The sequence below is a fragment of the Rhincodon typus genome, chromosome 1 (assembly GCF_021869965.1).
Source record: "Rhincodon typus isolate 14 chromosome 1, sRhiTyp1.1, whole genome shotgun sequence".
NCBI classification, from domain to species: Eukaryota; Metazoa; Chordata; class Chondrichthyes; order Orectolobiformes; family Rhincodontidae; genus Rhincodon; species Rhincodon typus.
In genome coordinates this window covers 168031977-168046406 of record NC_063332.1, presented here as the reverse complement: position 1 = coordinate 168046406, position 14430 = coordinate 168031977, and the positions used below count along the sequence as shown (strand labels likewise).

At 43.3% G+C, this 14430-nt stretch overlaps 1 protein-coding gene across 2 annotated transcripts in view; it reads left to right on the top strand.

Annotated features, from left to right (window-relative positions):
* npnta (nephronectin a) overlaps positions 1-14430 on the top strand; it is a 72791-nt gene continuing 58361 nt past the window's right edge. The window contains exons 1-3 of one of the 2 annotated variants that reach the window (XM_048598651.1): positions 1-493; positions 2229-2329; positions 7557-7607. In XM_048598651.1, coding sequence (XP_048454608.1) covers positions 414-493; positions 2229-2329; positions 7557-7607 — 232 coding nt within the window. In that variant the 5' untranslated portion in view covers positions 1-413. The remainder of the gene's footprint in view (positions 494-2228; positions 2330-7556; positions 7608-14430) is intronic. The other variant, XM_048598656.1, reaches the window with a different exon arrangement.

Genomic DNA, 14430 nt, shown 5'->3' with positions numbered 1-14430 from the left:
CCGAGCAGAATCGACCTCTCCCACTCTGTTCCTGAAACTCCCCACGCACTTGACAGCAGGAAAGTAACTCCTCCCACAGCCCAGAGTGAGGAGAGAGAGAGAGAGAAGGGAATAGAGAGAGGGAGGGAGAGAGAGGGAGGGAGGATAACAGCCCCACTGCGGAATTTCTGACAAAACACAGACAGCCCGAGGAACTGGACCTCCGAGCGGTTACTGGCTCTTCCACAGACTGGGGCTCGATCCAAGCACCTTTCCCCAGGAAGAGGAGAGGTCGGCCTGGGGATATTTGGAAGGCGGTGGGAAAGGTGGAAATCGACCTATTCTAGCACAGAGCCCACGCCGGCACCGGGGGCTTCATCCCCGGGGATCAGGAAAGGCGCTGTTGCCGCTAAGGGAGAAGAGAAGGAGACACCATGAGGGGTTTAGTATTGCAACTGTTGGCGGTCTCCACAGTATGTGTGTCCCTCACAGAGGAACAGAGCAACAGACACAGGTAAGTGAGTGAGTGTGTGTGTGTGTGAGAGGGAGAGAGAAAACTCCCTCCCTGTAATACAGCGGGAATAAAATAACAGCAAAAATCCCAGCCAGCTCAATTATCTATTATACGTGTGTTATTTTATTGAAATAGTTACTCTCCTTTGTGTATGTTCTATCCAAATTATGTGAAATTATACATCGCTTCCTGCAATGTAACACCTGCTGGGGTTGACACTGGAATGTTTGCAACAATGTTCCCATGGCGTTTACTTTTATTTCAAAGCATTTTTTGTAACAAAAATAATCAAAGTGCATCAATTACACAGAGCCCCTGTTTGTGGAGAGTAAGCGTGTGCCGAATGTGAGATTGCAGCGATTAAAGGTTGTCAGACACACAGGCACCCGTTTGTCTCATGTTGGGGCTTGCACTGTGTGAGTCTGCGACAGGGCGAGCGGCTCACTCTGGGTCCCGCTCGCCTGGTGGCCGCGCTGACTGCAGCAAGTGTCAAAAAGACCCTCTCTCAAACCTGAACCACCATCAACACCCCTCTCACCCTGAACCTCCCAATCACAGCGCACAACTGCCCCTATACCCACAAGTCTCACCCTATTTCTCATAACCTCTCATACATCCCAAATCCCATAAACTCCCCACCCCCTCCGCCTCTCCAACTCCCCACCCCCTCCGCCTCTCCAACTCCCAACCCCCTCCGCCTCTCCAACTCCCAAGCCCTCCTCACACATTTCCATCCCCCACACATCCCCAACCCCCACCTCCTTACACGATCCCAATCCCACCCCGTCACGCCCTCCAACGCCCACCCTGTCTCACACCTCCAACACCCATCCATTCTCGCCCCCAGATCTCACCCCCACCCAACCCCTCATCTACCACACCCACGTTTCCCAACCCAATTCCCTCTCTCAGCCTCAACACCCACCACCTCAAACCCCACAACTCCTACCCCCTTACACTTCCCAAACAGCAATATCACCCAACTCTCACCTTGCATCACTTTTCCCCCTGAACTCCCACCCCAAATTTCCAAGACACCTCACTCCTTAACCTCCTCACAGCTTCAACTATCACTCCCAATTCCCCCTCTCACCCCTCAACTGCCACTCCCACACCCTCAGTTCCTAACGCCTTGACCTCCAATTTTCTCTCACCCACCAAAGTTCCTCACACCCCACAACCCCAACACCATCCTCAACTCCAAACCCCAGCCCCCTCATGCTCCAACAAACTCTGTCATCCCGAAGGTCTTGGCAACATTTGCTCTCCCCTCATCTCCACCCCACCCCTCCCATGTCAGTCAACAAGACAAACAAAAAAAATTTGGTCCCTGAACTGAACATCATAGTACACTATACATCACAGCTTAGAGGAAGTCCATTTGGCCCCCATGCTTGAGAGATCTCACTAAGTCATCCTGTTCATAGAAACAGCGGTAGCCATTCAGTACCTCCAGGTTATTCCACGGCTTAATGACGTTGGAACTAATCTCCAAACTTCATCTACCCACCTCAGTTCCATAACCAATTCCCTGACCTTGTTCCATGGCTACATAAATACTTTTCCATTTTTAACAAGAGGTTTAGTTGTATCCTTATCTCTCTTTTCCCCATCCCATTTTGGTTCTTTGACTATTATCTTAAATATGTGCTCTCTTTTTCCTGACCCTCCTGCCATTGTAAATAGCTTCTTTTTGTATCTTTCATCAAACTCAGTAGGTTTGTTTCCTGTTCAGGGTCCGCAAGCATCGGTCTATTCGGGGAGGCATGTGTCGCTATGGTCTTCGGACAGACTGCTGCTGGGGATGGAATCGTAGACCCTGGGGGCAGTGCCAGCGTGAGTACCTCAACCTGACAGCATGGGCTCTGTACACTCACAGCTGGGGCTTTTAAATACACATGGGGCTTTTAAATACATCTGAGGCTTTTACACTCACAGCTGGGGCTTTTAATAAATGCTGGGGCTTTTACTCTCTGCTGGGCTTTTACATGCATCTGGGCTTCTACACTGACAGCTGGGGCTTTTACACTTAGAGCTGGGGCTTTTACACAGCTGGGCCTTTTACACTCTCAGCTGAGGCTTTTAAACATAGATGAGCTGTTACACACAGACAGGATTTTTGCACACTGCTGGTTAAATCACACTTGGGCTTTTACGCAATATTTGATGTTTTTACCCACAGCTGATTTGAGGATCTCAGACACATGCAAGAATCTTTATACAACTGTAACATTTAAGAATTACCAAAGGGGGCAGCTGTGTTAATTTGGGGATTTGTAATCCTAACAGAATTCAGTTGCTGCGGATTTAAATACCACTGCAGAGTATTTTAGATGAAGCTTGCAGGGTCTTCTGTCCATTTGAAACATGGATGATGCACAGATCTAAAGCTATAAACACCTGAGAATATCACACACATTGATAGCTCTTAAACAGTCAGTGTTTATTAAACAGCAGACGATAAAAGTGACTATCACACACTGTTAATTCTCAGAGTGATGGGTACATAGTCATAAATATTGTCAACATAACTCTGGAATAGAGAACTCCCACAATATTCAATAAGATTGTAGTAGAGCTGGAGTTTTAAACACCGATCTGGGGCCAAGTGTCTGCATGTTGATGATCATGGTAACATTGTAAGTTAGGAACATTCAGTCCCTTGAGCCTGTCCCACTATTTAATTAGATCATAGTTGATTTATATCTCAAATCTGTTTTCTCAACTTTGTTCCACGGTCTCTGGGCCTAACACAATAAAACTATCCCAGACTCCACTGCATCCCTGCATCCAGCATTATGGGAAAGAAAGTTCCAAATTTGTTTTGCCCCTTTTGTGAAAAGTTGCTTTCTGATTTTGATCCTGAGTGGTCTAGCTCTAATTTTGAATTCATCACCTCTCGCTCCCCTGTTCATGAATTCACCCACCAACAACGGCAACTTATGTAACGCGTTTTTAAAGCAACACAACACCCACAAGTAATTCCACAGGAATGTTATCAGACAAGATGTCAAACTAAGCCTCAAAGGAAATATTGTCACAGGTAACTGAAAGAAGTAGGTTCTAGGGAAGAAGAAGGCAAGAGAGACCTTGGGGCCTAGACAACTGAAGGCACCATTGATGGCAGAGAGATTAAAATTGGAGCGGGGGTGTTCACTCGACCATAATTAGAACAGATATTTCATAGGATTCTGTGGGTTGGAGATGGCAGAGATAGAATCGTAGAATCCCTATGGTGTAGAAACAGGCTATTCAGCCCACCAAATCCACATTGCCCCTCTGAAGAGCATCCCTCTGCATCCCTCTAACACCCACCCTGTACCCCTGCTAAACCACCTTCACTGCACATCCATGGACACTATGGACAATTTAGCATGGCCAGTCCACCTAACCTGCAGATCTTTGGACTGTGGGATGAAACTGGAGCACCCAGAGGAAACCCACACAGACATGAGAAGAATGCGCAAACTCCAAACAGAAGTTGCCTGAGGCTAGAATCAAACCCAGGCCCCTGGCACTGAGCCACCATGCCGCCCCAATAAGTGGGATGGACAGGTCATGGGGAGATTTGAAAAGGATGATAAAAGAACTTGTAGCCTCATTGGGAGCCAATGTAGATTAGCACACACAGCAGTAATGGGTTACTCGGATTCAGTCTGACTTGAGACACAGGCACCAGAGCTATGGATAATCTCAAATTTAGGGAGGATGGAATGTGGGAGACCAGCCCAGGAGTGTGTTGGAATTGTTGAATCCAGAAGTGACAAAGAGATGAATGGAACAGCAAAGATACTTTTTCCATATTTGCGCATTTCAACATTTTAAACCATCTCAATCAGATCATTCCTCAATCACCTACGCTGTAGGAAGTGAAGCTGGGTTAATGCTCCCGTTCCTGGGTGTAACTGTTTCTGCTCCGTTCCTGTGAATAATCAGAGTCTGGGACTGTTTAAAAAAAAAAGTACAATCCGTGAGATCTTTGATGTGGTGTCAGTGAAAAACTGTCACACAACCCAAAGACCAGTGCATATTCACATACTACCGAGTGTTTGCACTTCTGCACCAAATTATTTCTCCAACATGCTAGAGCGTATTTTAGATATTTTCTAAGTAACCTGTTCAGAGATATAATTACATACCTCTGGAGCGGGTAGGATTTGAACCCAGGCCTCCTAGCCCAGTGGTAGGAACACTAGCACTACACCACAAGCGCCTATTTCATTCTGTGCCCGGTACAGCTGAAGGGTTTACACATCGTAACCAGCTTTTATATAACATTAACTGTTTCTCACAAAGCCTAGATGGCGTTTGTATTTGCACTTGCTTGCCTGGTATTAAGTAGATGTTTCGGGAAGCAATTTATATCTTTCCGGGTTTCTTACACGCAAAGGGGCTTCTTGGACCTATGCAATCTTGCAAAGCCTTTATTATCGTTATTAACTGTTAATGAGAATGCATCGTCTTCAATACATTCCAGGTTATTTAGAAAAAAATCAAACATTCCGACTGTATTTTAAATCTGCATCTATCACACTGTTCCGGGAAGAAGTGGCCAGTTTTAAATCGGCGGGATTAATAGAAGTGGCTGTGTGTTACTGATCTTGATCAAATTCCTGCAAGCATCCAGCAGGTTGTCCCGCTGTGTCCTGCAGCCAAGAAACACAGCAGCAGCTCCCACTCAGCTCCGCCTGCGAGATATGCTTGTCATTCATTTATTGGGCAGCAGGTGGCGCGGTCTCCGTATCGGGCGATGGGGAGGGGAGGTGGTGAGCTAATTTTGTGTAGCTGAGATTTGATGGCTTTAGTTCCTTTAAAAACTCAGAACCTGTCTCAAAGTCGAAGTTTGCAGGAAGCAGAGGAAAGTTATGGCACAGAAAGTGGCCGTTGACTGTGCTGGCCCTGTGAAAGTTTTAGCTAATTAGTTCCACTCCCCTTACTCTTTCTCCTGCTATGTTCTTCCTTTTCCAAAACCCATCCAAATCCTGGTTGAAAATTATCGTTGAACCTGCTTTCCCTACCCTTTTATGCAGTGTGTTTCACATCATAACCAGTTACTGCATTTTAACATATCTATTGATCTTCCCTCTGCTTGGTCCTGCATTTCTTTAAACCTGGCACATTTGGTTATCAACACTCTTGCTGGTGAAAAGTTTATCCCTGTTTACCCTATCAAAACCTTTCTGGATTGTAACTTCTATTAAACCTCAGTCTCTGTTTAAGGGATGGCAGATGCAGCTTCTCTACCATCCCCATCTAACAGAAGATCCTTATCCCTATCGCACTGTAGTAAATAATTTCTGCATTTCACTGTAGCTGAGGGTTGAATACTGTTTTATAAACATTCACTGTAACCTCTCTGTTTTTGTGCGCTCTGCCTCTGTTCAATCAAACCGAGGATGGCATTTTAAAAAAATCAACCTTATCCACCCTCCCTGCCGTCTGAAAGATTTTTGCATGTGAACCACCCTCCGTTACTCATCCTTGGAAAGGAGAGGTCCCAGTAGATCAAACTGGTTGAATGTTTGCTCATTCTTATGAGCACTGCTAGTTATTCTGCAGTCATTAGTGAACAATATAACTCTATTGAAACAGGGAGCAAGAAGATGGTTTAATGGCCGTGGAAAGGGGTAATATCTAACCTGCCTAAACCCCATCAATTTCACTGTAATCTTATCAGTTCTTTTTTCATTGCCAAGTAGCTTTCATAAACTGGAAACACCTCCTTCAGTCACTTTCCCCAGCAGCAGGGGCATGTAAATGTAGAATCATGTTGGTAGACCCATTGGGTTTCATAGAATACCCTAGAAGTGTGGAAACAGGTCATTCAGTCTACACCAACCCTCCAAAGAGCACCCCCACCCATATGTCATAACCCTGCATTTCCCATGTCTAATCCACGTAGCCTGCGCCTTTATGGATTGTCTGAGGAAACCCATGCAGAGGGGGAGAATGTACAAACTCCACACGGTCATCTGAGGCTAGAATTGAACCTAGGTCCCTGGTGCTGTGAGGCAGCAGTGCTAACTGAACCACCATGCCACCCAGGCTTTCTGGTGGCTCTTTGAAAGAACTTAGTTCCACTATCCCATTCTGTATTTATCATTTGCCCTTATCACCGGAACTAGTATTTCTACAAGTGAGAATTAGTTTCACACATCACAGTTGAAAAGAATAGACATTGCAGGCAGCAGGCTGTAACTTAATTTGCCCAGTCACCAAATTGCCATTACTGCAGAGTAAAAAGAGGCACAATAAATCCTCTGTAGTAACTCAGAGTGCCAGTCTTGTTATTTCAGTCAATAAACTTTTTCATTGTAAGTTTTTACTGTCAATTTCAAGATCTTGTTTCGCATTGCATAAAAATCTCCCTTTTTCTTTTCCAAATGTAGCCCAACAATAGAATTGACTTAAAAGTATAATTCAAAGGAGATGAGTTATTGCAGTGTGGCTGCCCTGTAATATTATTGTGGACTTCTTTAGGAAGCACAGAGACATTGAGCAACAACTTATAACAGTAATAAGAGGTGGCTATTACAGCACATGTGGATGAAATAATGCTGATAATTTTTGCCTGCTGATATGTTGCCAAGCTAGACTTGCTCACAGAGATATATTTCACGCTGACAAATATGCATATTATAACTGGATGGCTCCCGATTTGGGCTGGGCCGTTTTCACTGTGAATCAGTGATCAAGAGGCAGTTCCTGCTAATGCTGAATGAACTCTCTGAGAACCGACTGATAATTGGATTGAGAGGTGGTCCAGTTGGAAAGAAACAGTTCCCATCTCACACTCTGCGTTCCGTTTGCAGATTAAAGTGACTGATTGATTCTGAGTAAACAGCGAAGTCTCGACTGACATAAACAGTTCCCTTGTGAATCATGTTATGTGTTTTAGAAAGTTTGAAAATAATGTGTGTGGGTCAAATGGCCCCTTTTTGCACTGTAACAATTGTGCCTGTGTGTGTATGTGTATAAATGTACTGGAATGTGGCTTGTTGACAAAATCAAGGCCAACCTCCTAAAAAAAGGCTCTGGAATTCTCTGGATATTTGTTTTCCAGCTTTCATCCCGTTAATGCAGAGAATATGTCGAGTAACGTACCCTCTGAAAGGTTAGCTTAACCTATTTCTTATAATAATCTTGTTAACTGGTAGCTTGAAGACAGGCTGTGTGAAGCATTGAGTGACCTCAATGACAGGTGTCAGCCGTGGCTCTATGTCAGGACTCTCACCTCTGAATCAGACGGTTTTATGTTCATGTTCCATTATTGAGAACTCAACTCAGAATGTAGGCCGGCTCTCCTTAACAGTTAGTGTGCTGTCCTGGATGAAGGTTTAAACTTGAAAATTGGAACAGGAGTAGGCCATTTAGGCCCTCCGGCCTGTTTTGCCATTCACTGAGGTCATGGCTGATCTGTGGCCAAACTCCATAGACCTAACTCTGAGTCATATTCCTTAACACCTTTGTTTAACCAAAATTGATCTACTACAGATTTACAATTAACAACAGACCTAGCATCCACTGCCATTTGTGGGAATTCTGTCTGGTATTTATGGATGTCCTGTCTGTCTTCTCCAGGGGCTGCAAAGAACCCACAGCACCTTCCAAAAATTTGCTGGGGACTACTCCTCCAATACCCTGGCTAATATTTATCCCTCAACAATGCATCATTAAAACAGATAATCTGGTCATTATCACATTGCAGTTTATGGCCTCTTGCTATGTTCATATTGGCTGCCACGTTTCCTACCTTTTGACAATGATAACATTTTTAAAGCACTTCATTGGGTACAAAGTTCTTTAGGACATCCAAAGGCGCTACATCAATGCAAGCTTTTTTTTTCTTTTTGATATAGACCGAGGCATGACGTCACCTTGTTCTGTGGTCAATAGACCACAACAATCTCAAATGTGTTTTTTTTTTGGTGTTAATGCCTGTCCTGTATCACTCAGAAAGCAGCGCTTTCTGACACAGAGCTCGCTCTGAGGTACTCTCAGAGACATGTCCTTAGACAGGAGTTATATAGGGTCTCTGGATTTATGGAATGGCCATTTATTGTGTCGGTGGTAATTTAAAACGAATGCTGACATCTCAACAGCATGATTTTTTTTGGAGCTGTCCTGTCAACACTGCACAATAATCCCCTTGCCCACAGCTGTTGTCTCCAGATTGTTGCTAGGTTGCAGGGCTGTATGTTCTGATTCTACTTGCAACACCAAAGTATAGCTGGGTGCAGAGTAAGTTAGATTGTCCCATTTAGTTACTATAAAAATATATCTTTTATTTGCAAAGCAAACGATATTGTAGAAAGAATTCACTCGTGGATCCTGGCCCCTCTTGTTTAAAGTGCACAGTCAGTAAAGAACTCACTACCAATTTTGTTCCCACTGAGTTACTATTTGCGATGAATATGTTATTCTCAAACCCAAGGGGCACTGTATAAGAAGGAATGCTGCATCAAAAGATCAGACTCTTGTTACTCAAGATTTACAATAATTTTTGGAGGCATAGATCACTATCATGTGTGGAGAGAGCTAATTGGTAAAGCGAAGCCACGAAGAATGGAGCAGTTTCTTGTTAGCTCTTTCTATTTCAATCTGAAGGTGGGGGTGGTGATGATTGTGGGGGTGGGGAAGTGGTGGGAAGTTATCTTTTTTTGGCAGGATCTAACTTCTCCCTCTGCAAAGCTAGTCCATAGCACTGAGGTAGAGTTTGGATAATGAAAAGGTTAAGAGCAAGCAGGCATTTGTTTAACAGATGCGGTGCCCAGTTTCAGAACTGAGCTGACGGTGCCCAGTAAGATTAAAGGGCTCTGCATGCAGCTTCTGTGTAGGTGATTCATTGGGCATTGTTCATTATTCAGGGCAAGGTGCCTGCTCAATATATATAACGTCTGCAAGTTAAAAGGGAGAATAATCCATGAGGAATCCAGGAACTGCTGTGGGAATGTCCCATTTTCTCAATGCACGGCTTTCATTAGATTGAGGGCTGATTGTTCATCTTGCATGACTCAAGCATGGGACATTGAATAAACATCAGGCTGGACCACCCATGAAGTAAATCCCCCACATACAAAAGAGGTTCAAGAATAACAAAAGGAAATAAATACATGAGCCAAACCACCCCTTCCTCCTCCCATTCTCTGATAAACCTGCCTCTGAGAACTATACAGAGTGCATTATGGAAGAAAGTGCAAAGTATAATTCAGGTGTCCGATCTAAGAAAGTTTTTTTCTCAGAAGGTTGTAAATCTTTGGAACGCCTTGCCACAGAGAGTGGGGACAGAGTCCCTGTATATACTTAAGGTTGAGATAGATAGATTCTTGGTCAGTCGGGGATCATGGGTTATGGGGAAAGGGCAGGAAAGCGGATGTGAGTAATGTTGGATTGGCCTTCATCCTATTGAATGGCAGAGCAGGCTCAAGGGGCTGAATGGCCTACTCCTGTTCTTATTTCTTACGGTCTTTTCCATTGAATCTTAGCTGGAGATGCTTTGCTGATATCGAGGATTTTTAGTGAAAGTTCCTGTTTTGTCATAACCTTTGAAATAATTTCTCTCCATTTCAGACATAAGTGGCATCCCCTTTACTTTTGGATGATGTCCCCGGTTCTAGATTCCCCAACCAGGGGAACCATCTTACTTGCATCTACCCTATTCTGTCCCTTTAAGTATATTGTAAGTTTCAATGAGATCACCTCTCATTCTTTGAGACTCTAGAGAATACAAGCCCAGTTGGCCCAATCTCTCTAAGACAGTCGCACCTTTGCAAGAACAATCTGGTGAACCAATCTTGTACTCCCTCTACAGCAATAGTATCTTTCTTGAGATAAGGAGATCAAAAGTGCACACAGTACTCCAGTTGTGGTCTAACTAAGCCCCTATACCATTGAAGTAAGTCTTCCCTACTTCTGCACTCAAATCCTCTCACAATAAAGACAATAATGGAGGATTGTCATTGCTGTTGTAACTATAAATCAAAGAGATATCAAGCTAGGAATACAGAAATATAAGGTCCATACAAATACAGAAAATGTGCAACTTGCACAGTAATTGGGAGGTTAGAGGTAAAATTAAGAACTTTTATTTGTCCTGGGCTCCTCTGTGGACAGTTCAAGAGCAATACGGTAGATATCAAGGAGCAGCATGGATGGAAATGGTGAACGCTGGAACAAGGGAAAAGAAGCAATGAAACAATTTACAAAACGCAGGACTAAAACCTTTGGAATCCTCTACCACAGAGAACTCAGTCTTTAAGTATGTTTCAGGCAGAGATTGGTAATCAGAAATCTATCAATGATGTGACAGGTTTATAGGGATAGGATGGGTGAAAGGCATTGAAGTGTTTGATTACATGATTGTATTGAATGGCAAGGTAGGATAGATGGGCTGAATAGCCTATTTCTGTTCCAAATGCTTCACCAAGTGACCATTCTTCAAGTGTGGACTCAGGTATTGAGTGTTGATTGGAAACTTATCATGAAGAGTATCAGAATGTGAGTCTAAGCCTATTGTGAAGATTTAGAAGCAGCTTATTTCCCCAGTTCTGGTACATTCCAGAACCTACTGACAGCTGATTTCAGAGCATGTAAATATCTAAGCATGGCAGTTGGTGTGAAGAACATTAAAAGAAGAAAGACTTGCACTTCACAACCATCAGACATGCAAAAGTAGTTTCAAACCAATGTAGTACATTTGAAGTGGACTCACTGTTGTAATGTAGGAAATGCAGGAGCCAACTCACACACCACAAGGTTCCACAAACTGTATGTGATAATGACTAGATCATTTATTTATAGTTAGTGTTTTTCATGATCTCAGGATGTAGGGGACAAAGCAACCAAGAAATGCAACCAAAACAGCAATGGGATAACTGACCTGCTGAGGTGATAAATGTTGCCTGGGATAAGAAGACACCCTGGCTCTTTCCCCAAATAATTCTATGCATTTACCTGAGAGGGCAGACACAGATTCAGTTCAACATCTCATCTGAAAGATGGCACATTTGAAAAGTCAGCTTCGACTGACGGTCAAATCTATGATGGGGTTCTTGAACCTTTCTGATTTGGAGGTGCGAGCATTAGCAGCTGAGCCACAGCTGACACCTGAAACACTTTAAGGTCTTGGTGGGGTGGTGGTGAGCGTGTCCATTATCATTTGAGTAGTAGGCATACTTTTGTATGGTTTAAAAAGTGCCCGCTGTCAATTTGTTACAAGACTATAGAGAAACTCTTCACCTGATGCACCATTCCCAGTGGATGCTCTGTGATTGGTTTTGATCTCAAAAACACAGTCAGCTCATACCACAAACTAAATGCCGTATTTTTTCTTGTCTAATCAAACAAGATGAATTGTGTTTTGAGCTGATGTTACTTTGGTTGGGATCAGAGTCCCATCCCCCTTGGTGATGGATACCATCGTAATTGTCAGGTGACAAGGTATCAAATGATTTTACCTGCCCAAACACCACAAGTGCTGTTGTAAATCTTACCAAAGTCAGTATTGTTATTGCCTATTCCTACTGGGTCTTGAGATATGAGGGAAAGCTTTGCACACACAAGGAACCATAGGCCAACAAATATTCAAGGATTCCAAACATTGCAATTTTAATTGGTCCCATTCTGCAGAAATGAGGCACTTCGTTGTCTTTCCCCCTGAAATTGCTGACTCTTTATGTGAACTTCAGCTGCTGGCCACTGCCCCTACAGGTCACTGATATCTGCTGGTCACTGCTGCCTGCTGGTGAATACTGCCCACTGGTCACTGCAATCCACTGGTCACTACTGCCCACTGGTCACTGCTATCTGCTGGTCATTGCTGCTCACTGGTCACTGGCATCTGCTGGTCACTACTGCCCACTGGTCACTGCTATCTGCTGGTCATTGCTGCCTGCTGGTCATTGCTGCCCACTGGTCACTGGCATCTGCTGGTCACTACTGCCCACTGGTCACTGCTGCCCACTGGTCACTACTGCCCACTGGTCACTGCTACCCACTGGTCACTTCCACCTGTTAACAAATAATTTTCACTTCCACAACACAAGGCGTCACATGCAAAGGTGAGACTTTTTTCTTAATTGTGTGTGGACTGACATTATTGTGAAGGCATTTTCCAATGGTTGTATATCATTTCCTTATTCAAAGTTTCTGTTTTATGTTCTCTTATCATACTGCATTATTTAATTTCAGAACAACTGATAATATAAATCAGGATGAAAAGCTACTTCAATAAGACTCACACCCACGTCTTAATCAGACTCCTTCCCTTTAATGAGCCGATGGGTGTGGTTCATAGTCTGTCCCTCTCCAAATGTAACACTGGAAGTCAAGTCACCTTGTACCAGGTTGAGAGTCACTTAAAACAAACATAACTGAAGTAATATTGGTATGAATTACAGTAGAGTGGAGTGCGCAGCTCATGCCTTTGATGCTGGACAGCCTATTGGCTGCAACAAAATTAAAAGTTAAAATCAATTTGTAACTTTATTTTTGAATGAATGAAGAAAGTTGAAGAAAATACGATCTGCTGTTCCATTTTCCCTTTTCCTATTCCAATGTAATGTTCCAAAGCATTATTGCAGAGGCTGGATTTGAGACCAGTAAAGTGCTGACATCTTGTTAGAACCACATAACTAATCCAGATTTATAAATGTCTTCTGTCACAAGAGAATTCACCCAATCATACAGCTTTACAGAACAGAAGGAGGCAATCAGCCCTTCAGGCCTGTGCCAACCCTTTGAAAGAGGCATCTAATTCATCAACCCCCCCATACTTTCTCCCGATAGCCTTGCAACATTTTCCTTTGCAACCATTTATCCAAATTATTATTGAATTTTTGATTGTAACTGCATCCTCTGCCTTCTAAAGCAGTGCATGCCAGATTTTTTAAAAAATAACAAGAACACCTCTTCTCTGGTTCTTTTGCCAGATAAAGTCATAGAAATAAAAATGGATTTTAGTTTTAGTCACTGTAAGTGGTGTCTTGCAGTCAATGCGTTTTTTTATTGACTATTTCTCTTACAGATTTCAAATTTCTACACAGCTAGAAAAATTGTCATTGCAGTTCATTCTGCAGTGTTTCTTACATTGACAACGGAAGAAGTAGGAGCAGTTATATAACCCTTAAGTTTGCTCTGCCATTCAGTAAGACTGTGGCTGATCATTAGCTGGATTTCCCTATATCCCCAAAACTCTTGTGTCCATAACTTTCTACTTCCCATGTTCTGCTGTCATCACCTGAATGCTCTCAATCAATCTGGCTTAACTGTATTACTGACAGCTCTCCATTGAACCACTCATTCCTCACCTGGACAGGGCCTGGACCATGTCCACAAGCTATTCAGCCTAAGAGGACATTGCCAATAAAGTCCACAGTCATATCTCATTCCTGCAAGGTGTGACTGTAAAACAATAAATATGGTACTGATTTCCTCTGTTTTCCATCTCCCCTCCTTCCTGACCAAGTCCAAGGTACTGAGGTCAATTGCAACCCCTTCCAAGATAAGCTAACTGCAATAGAAACAAAGGATTGGTTTTCTCTGCTTTGTCTGATGTAGAACACTTATTAAAATCTCTCTACTATTGTAAGATCCTTTAAAATGTACATATTAAGGTAAGTCAGCATCATGCAATGAAACAAAAACAACAATGTTCTGAGGAGAAGTTGAAACCAGGTTACCCGACTGAAAATTGTACTAACATTGTCAATAGCAAGATGTCCAATTACAGTGTCTGTCGAATCCAATTACTCTTCCAATTTGAGGTAAGTCCTGTGCTGTTATCCCTTAAAGGATGTCACTGTCAGTCCAACACATAGCTTCTATCATGAGATAACAAGGTGTAGAGCTGGATGAACACAGCAGGCCCAGCAGCATCAGAGGAGCAGGAAGGCTGACGTTTTGGGCCTAGACCCTTATTCAGAAATGGGGGAGGGGAA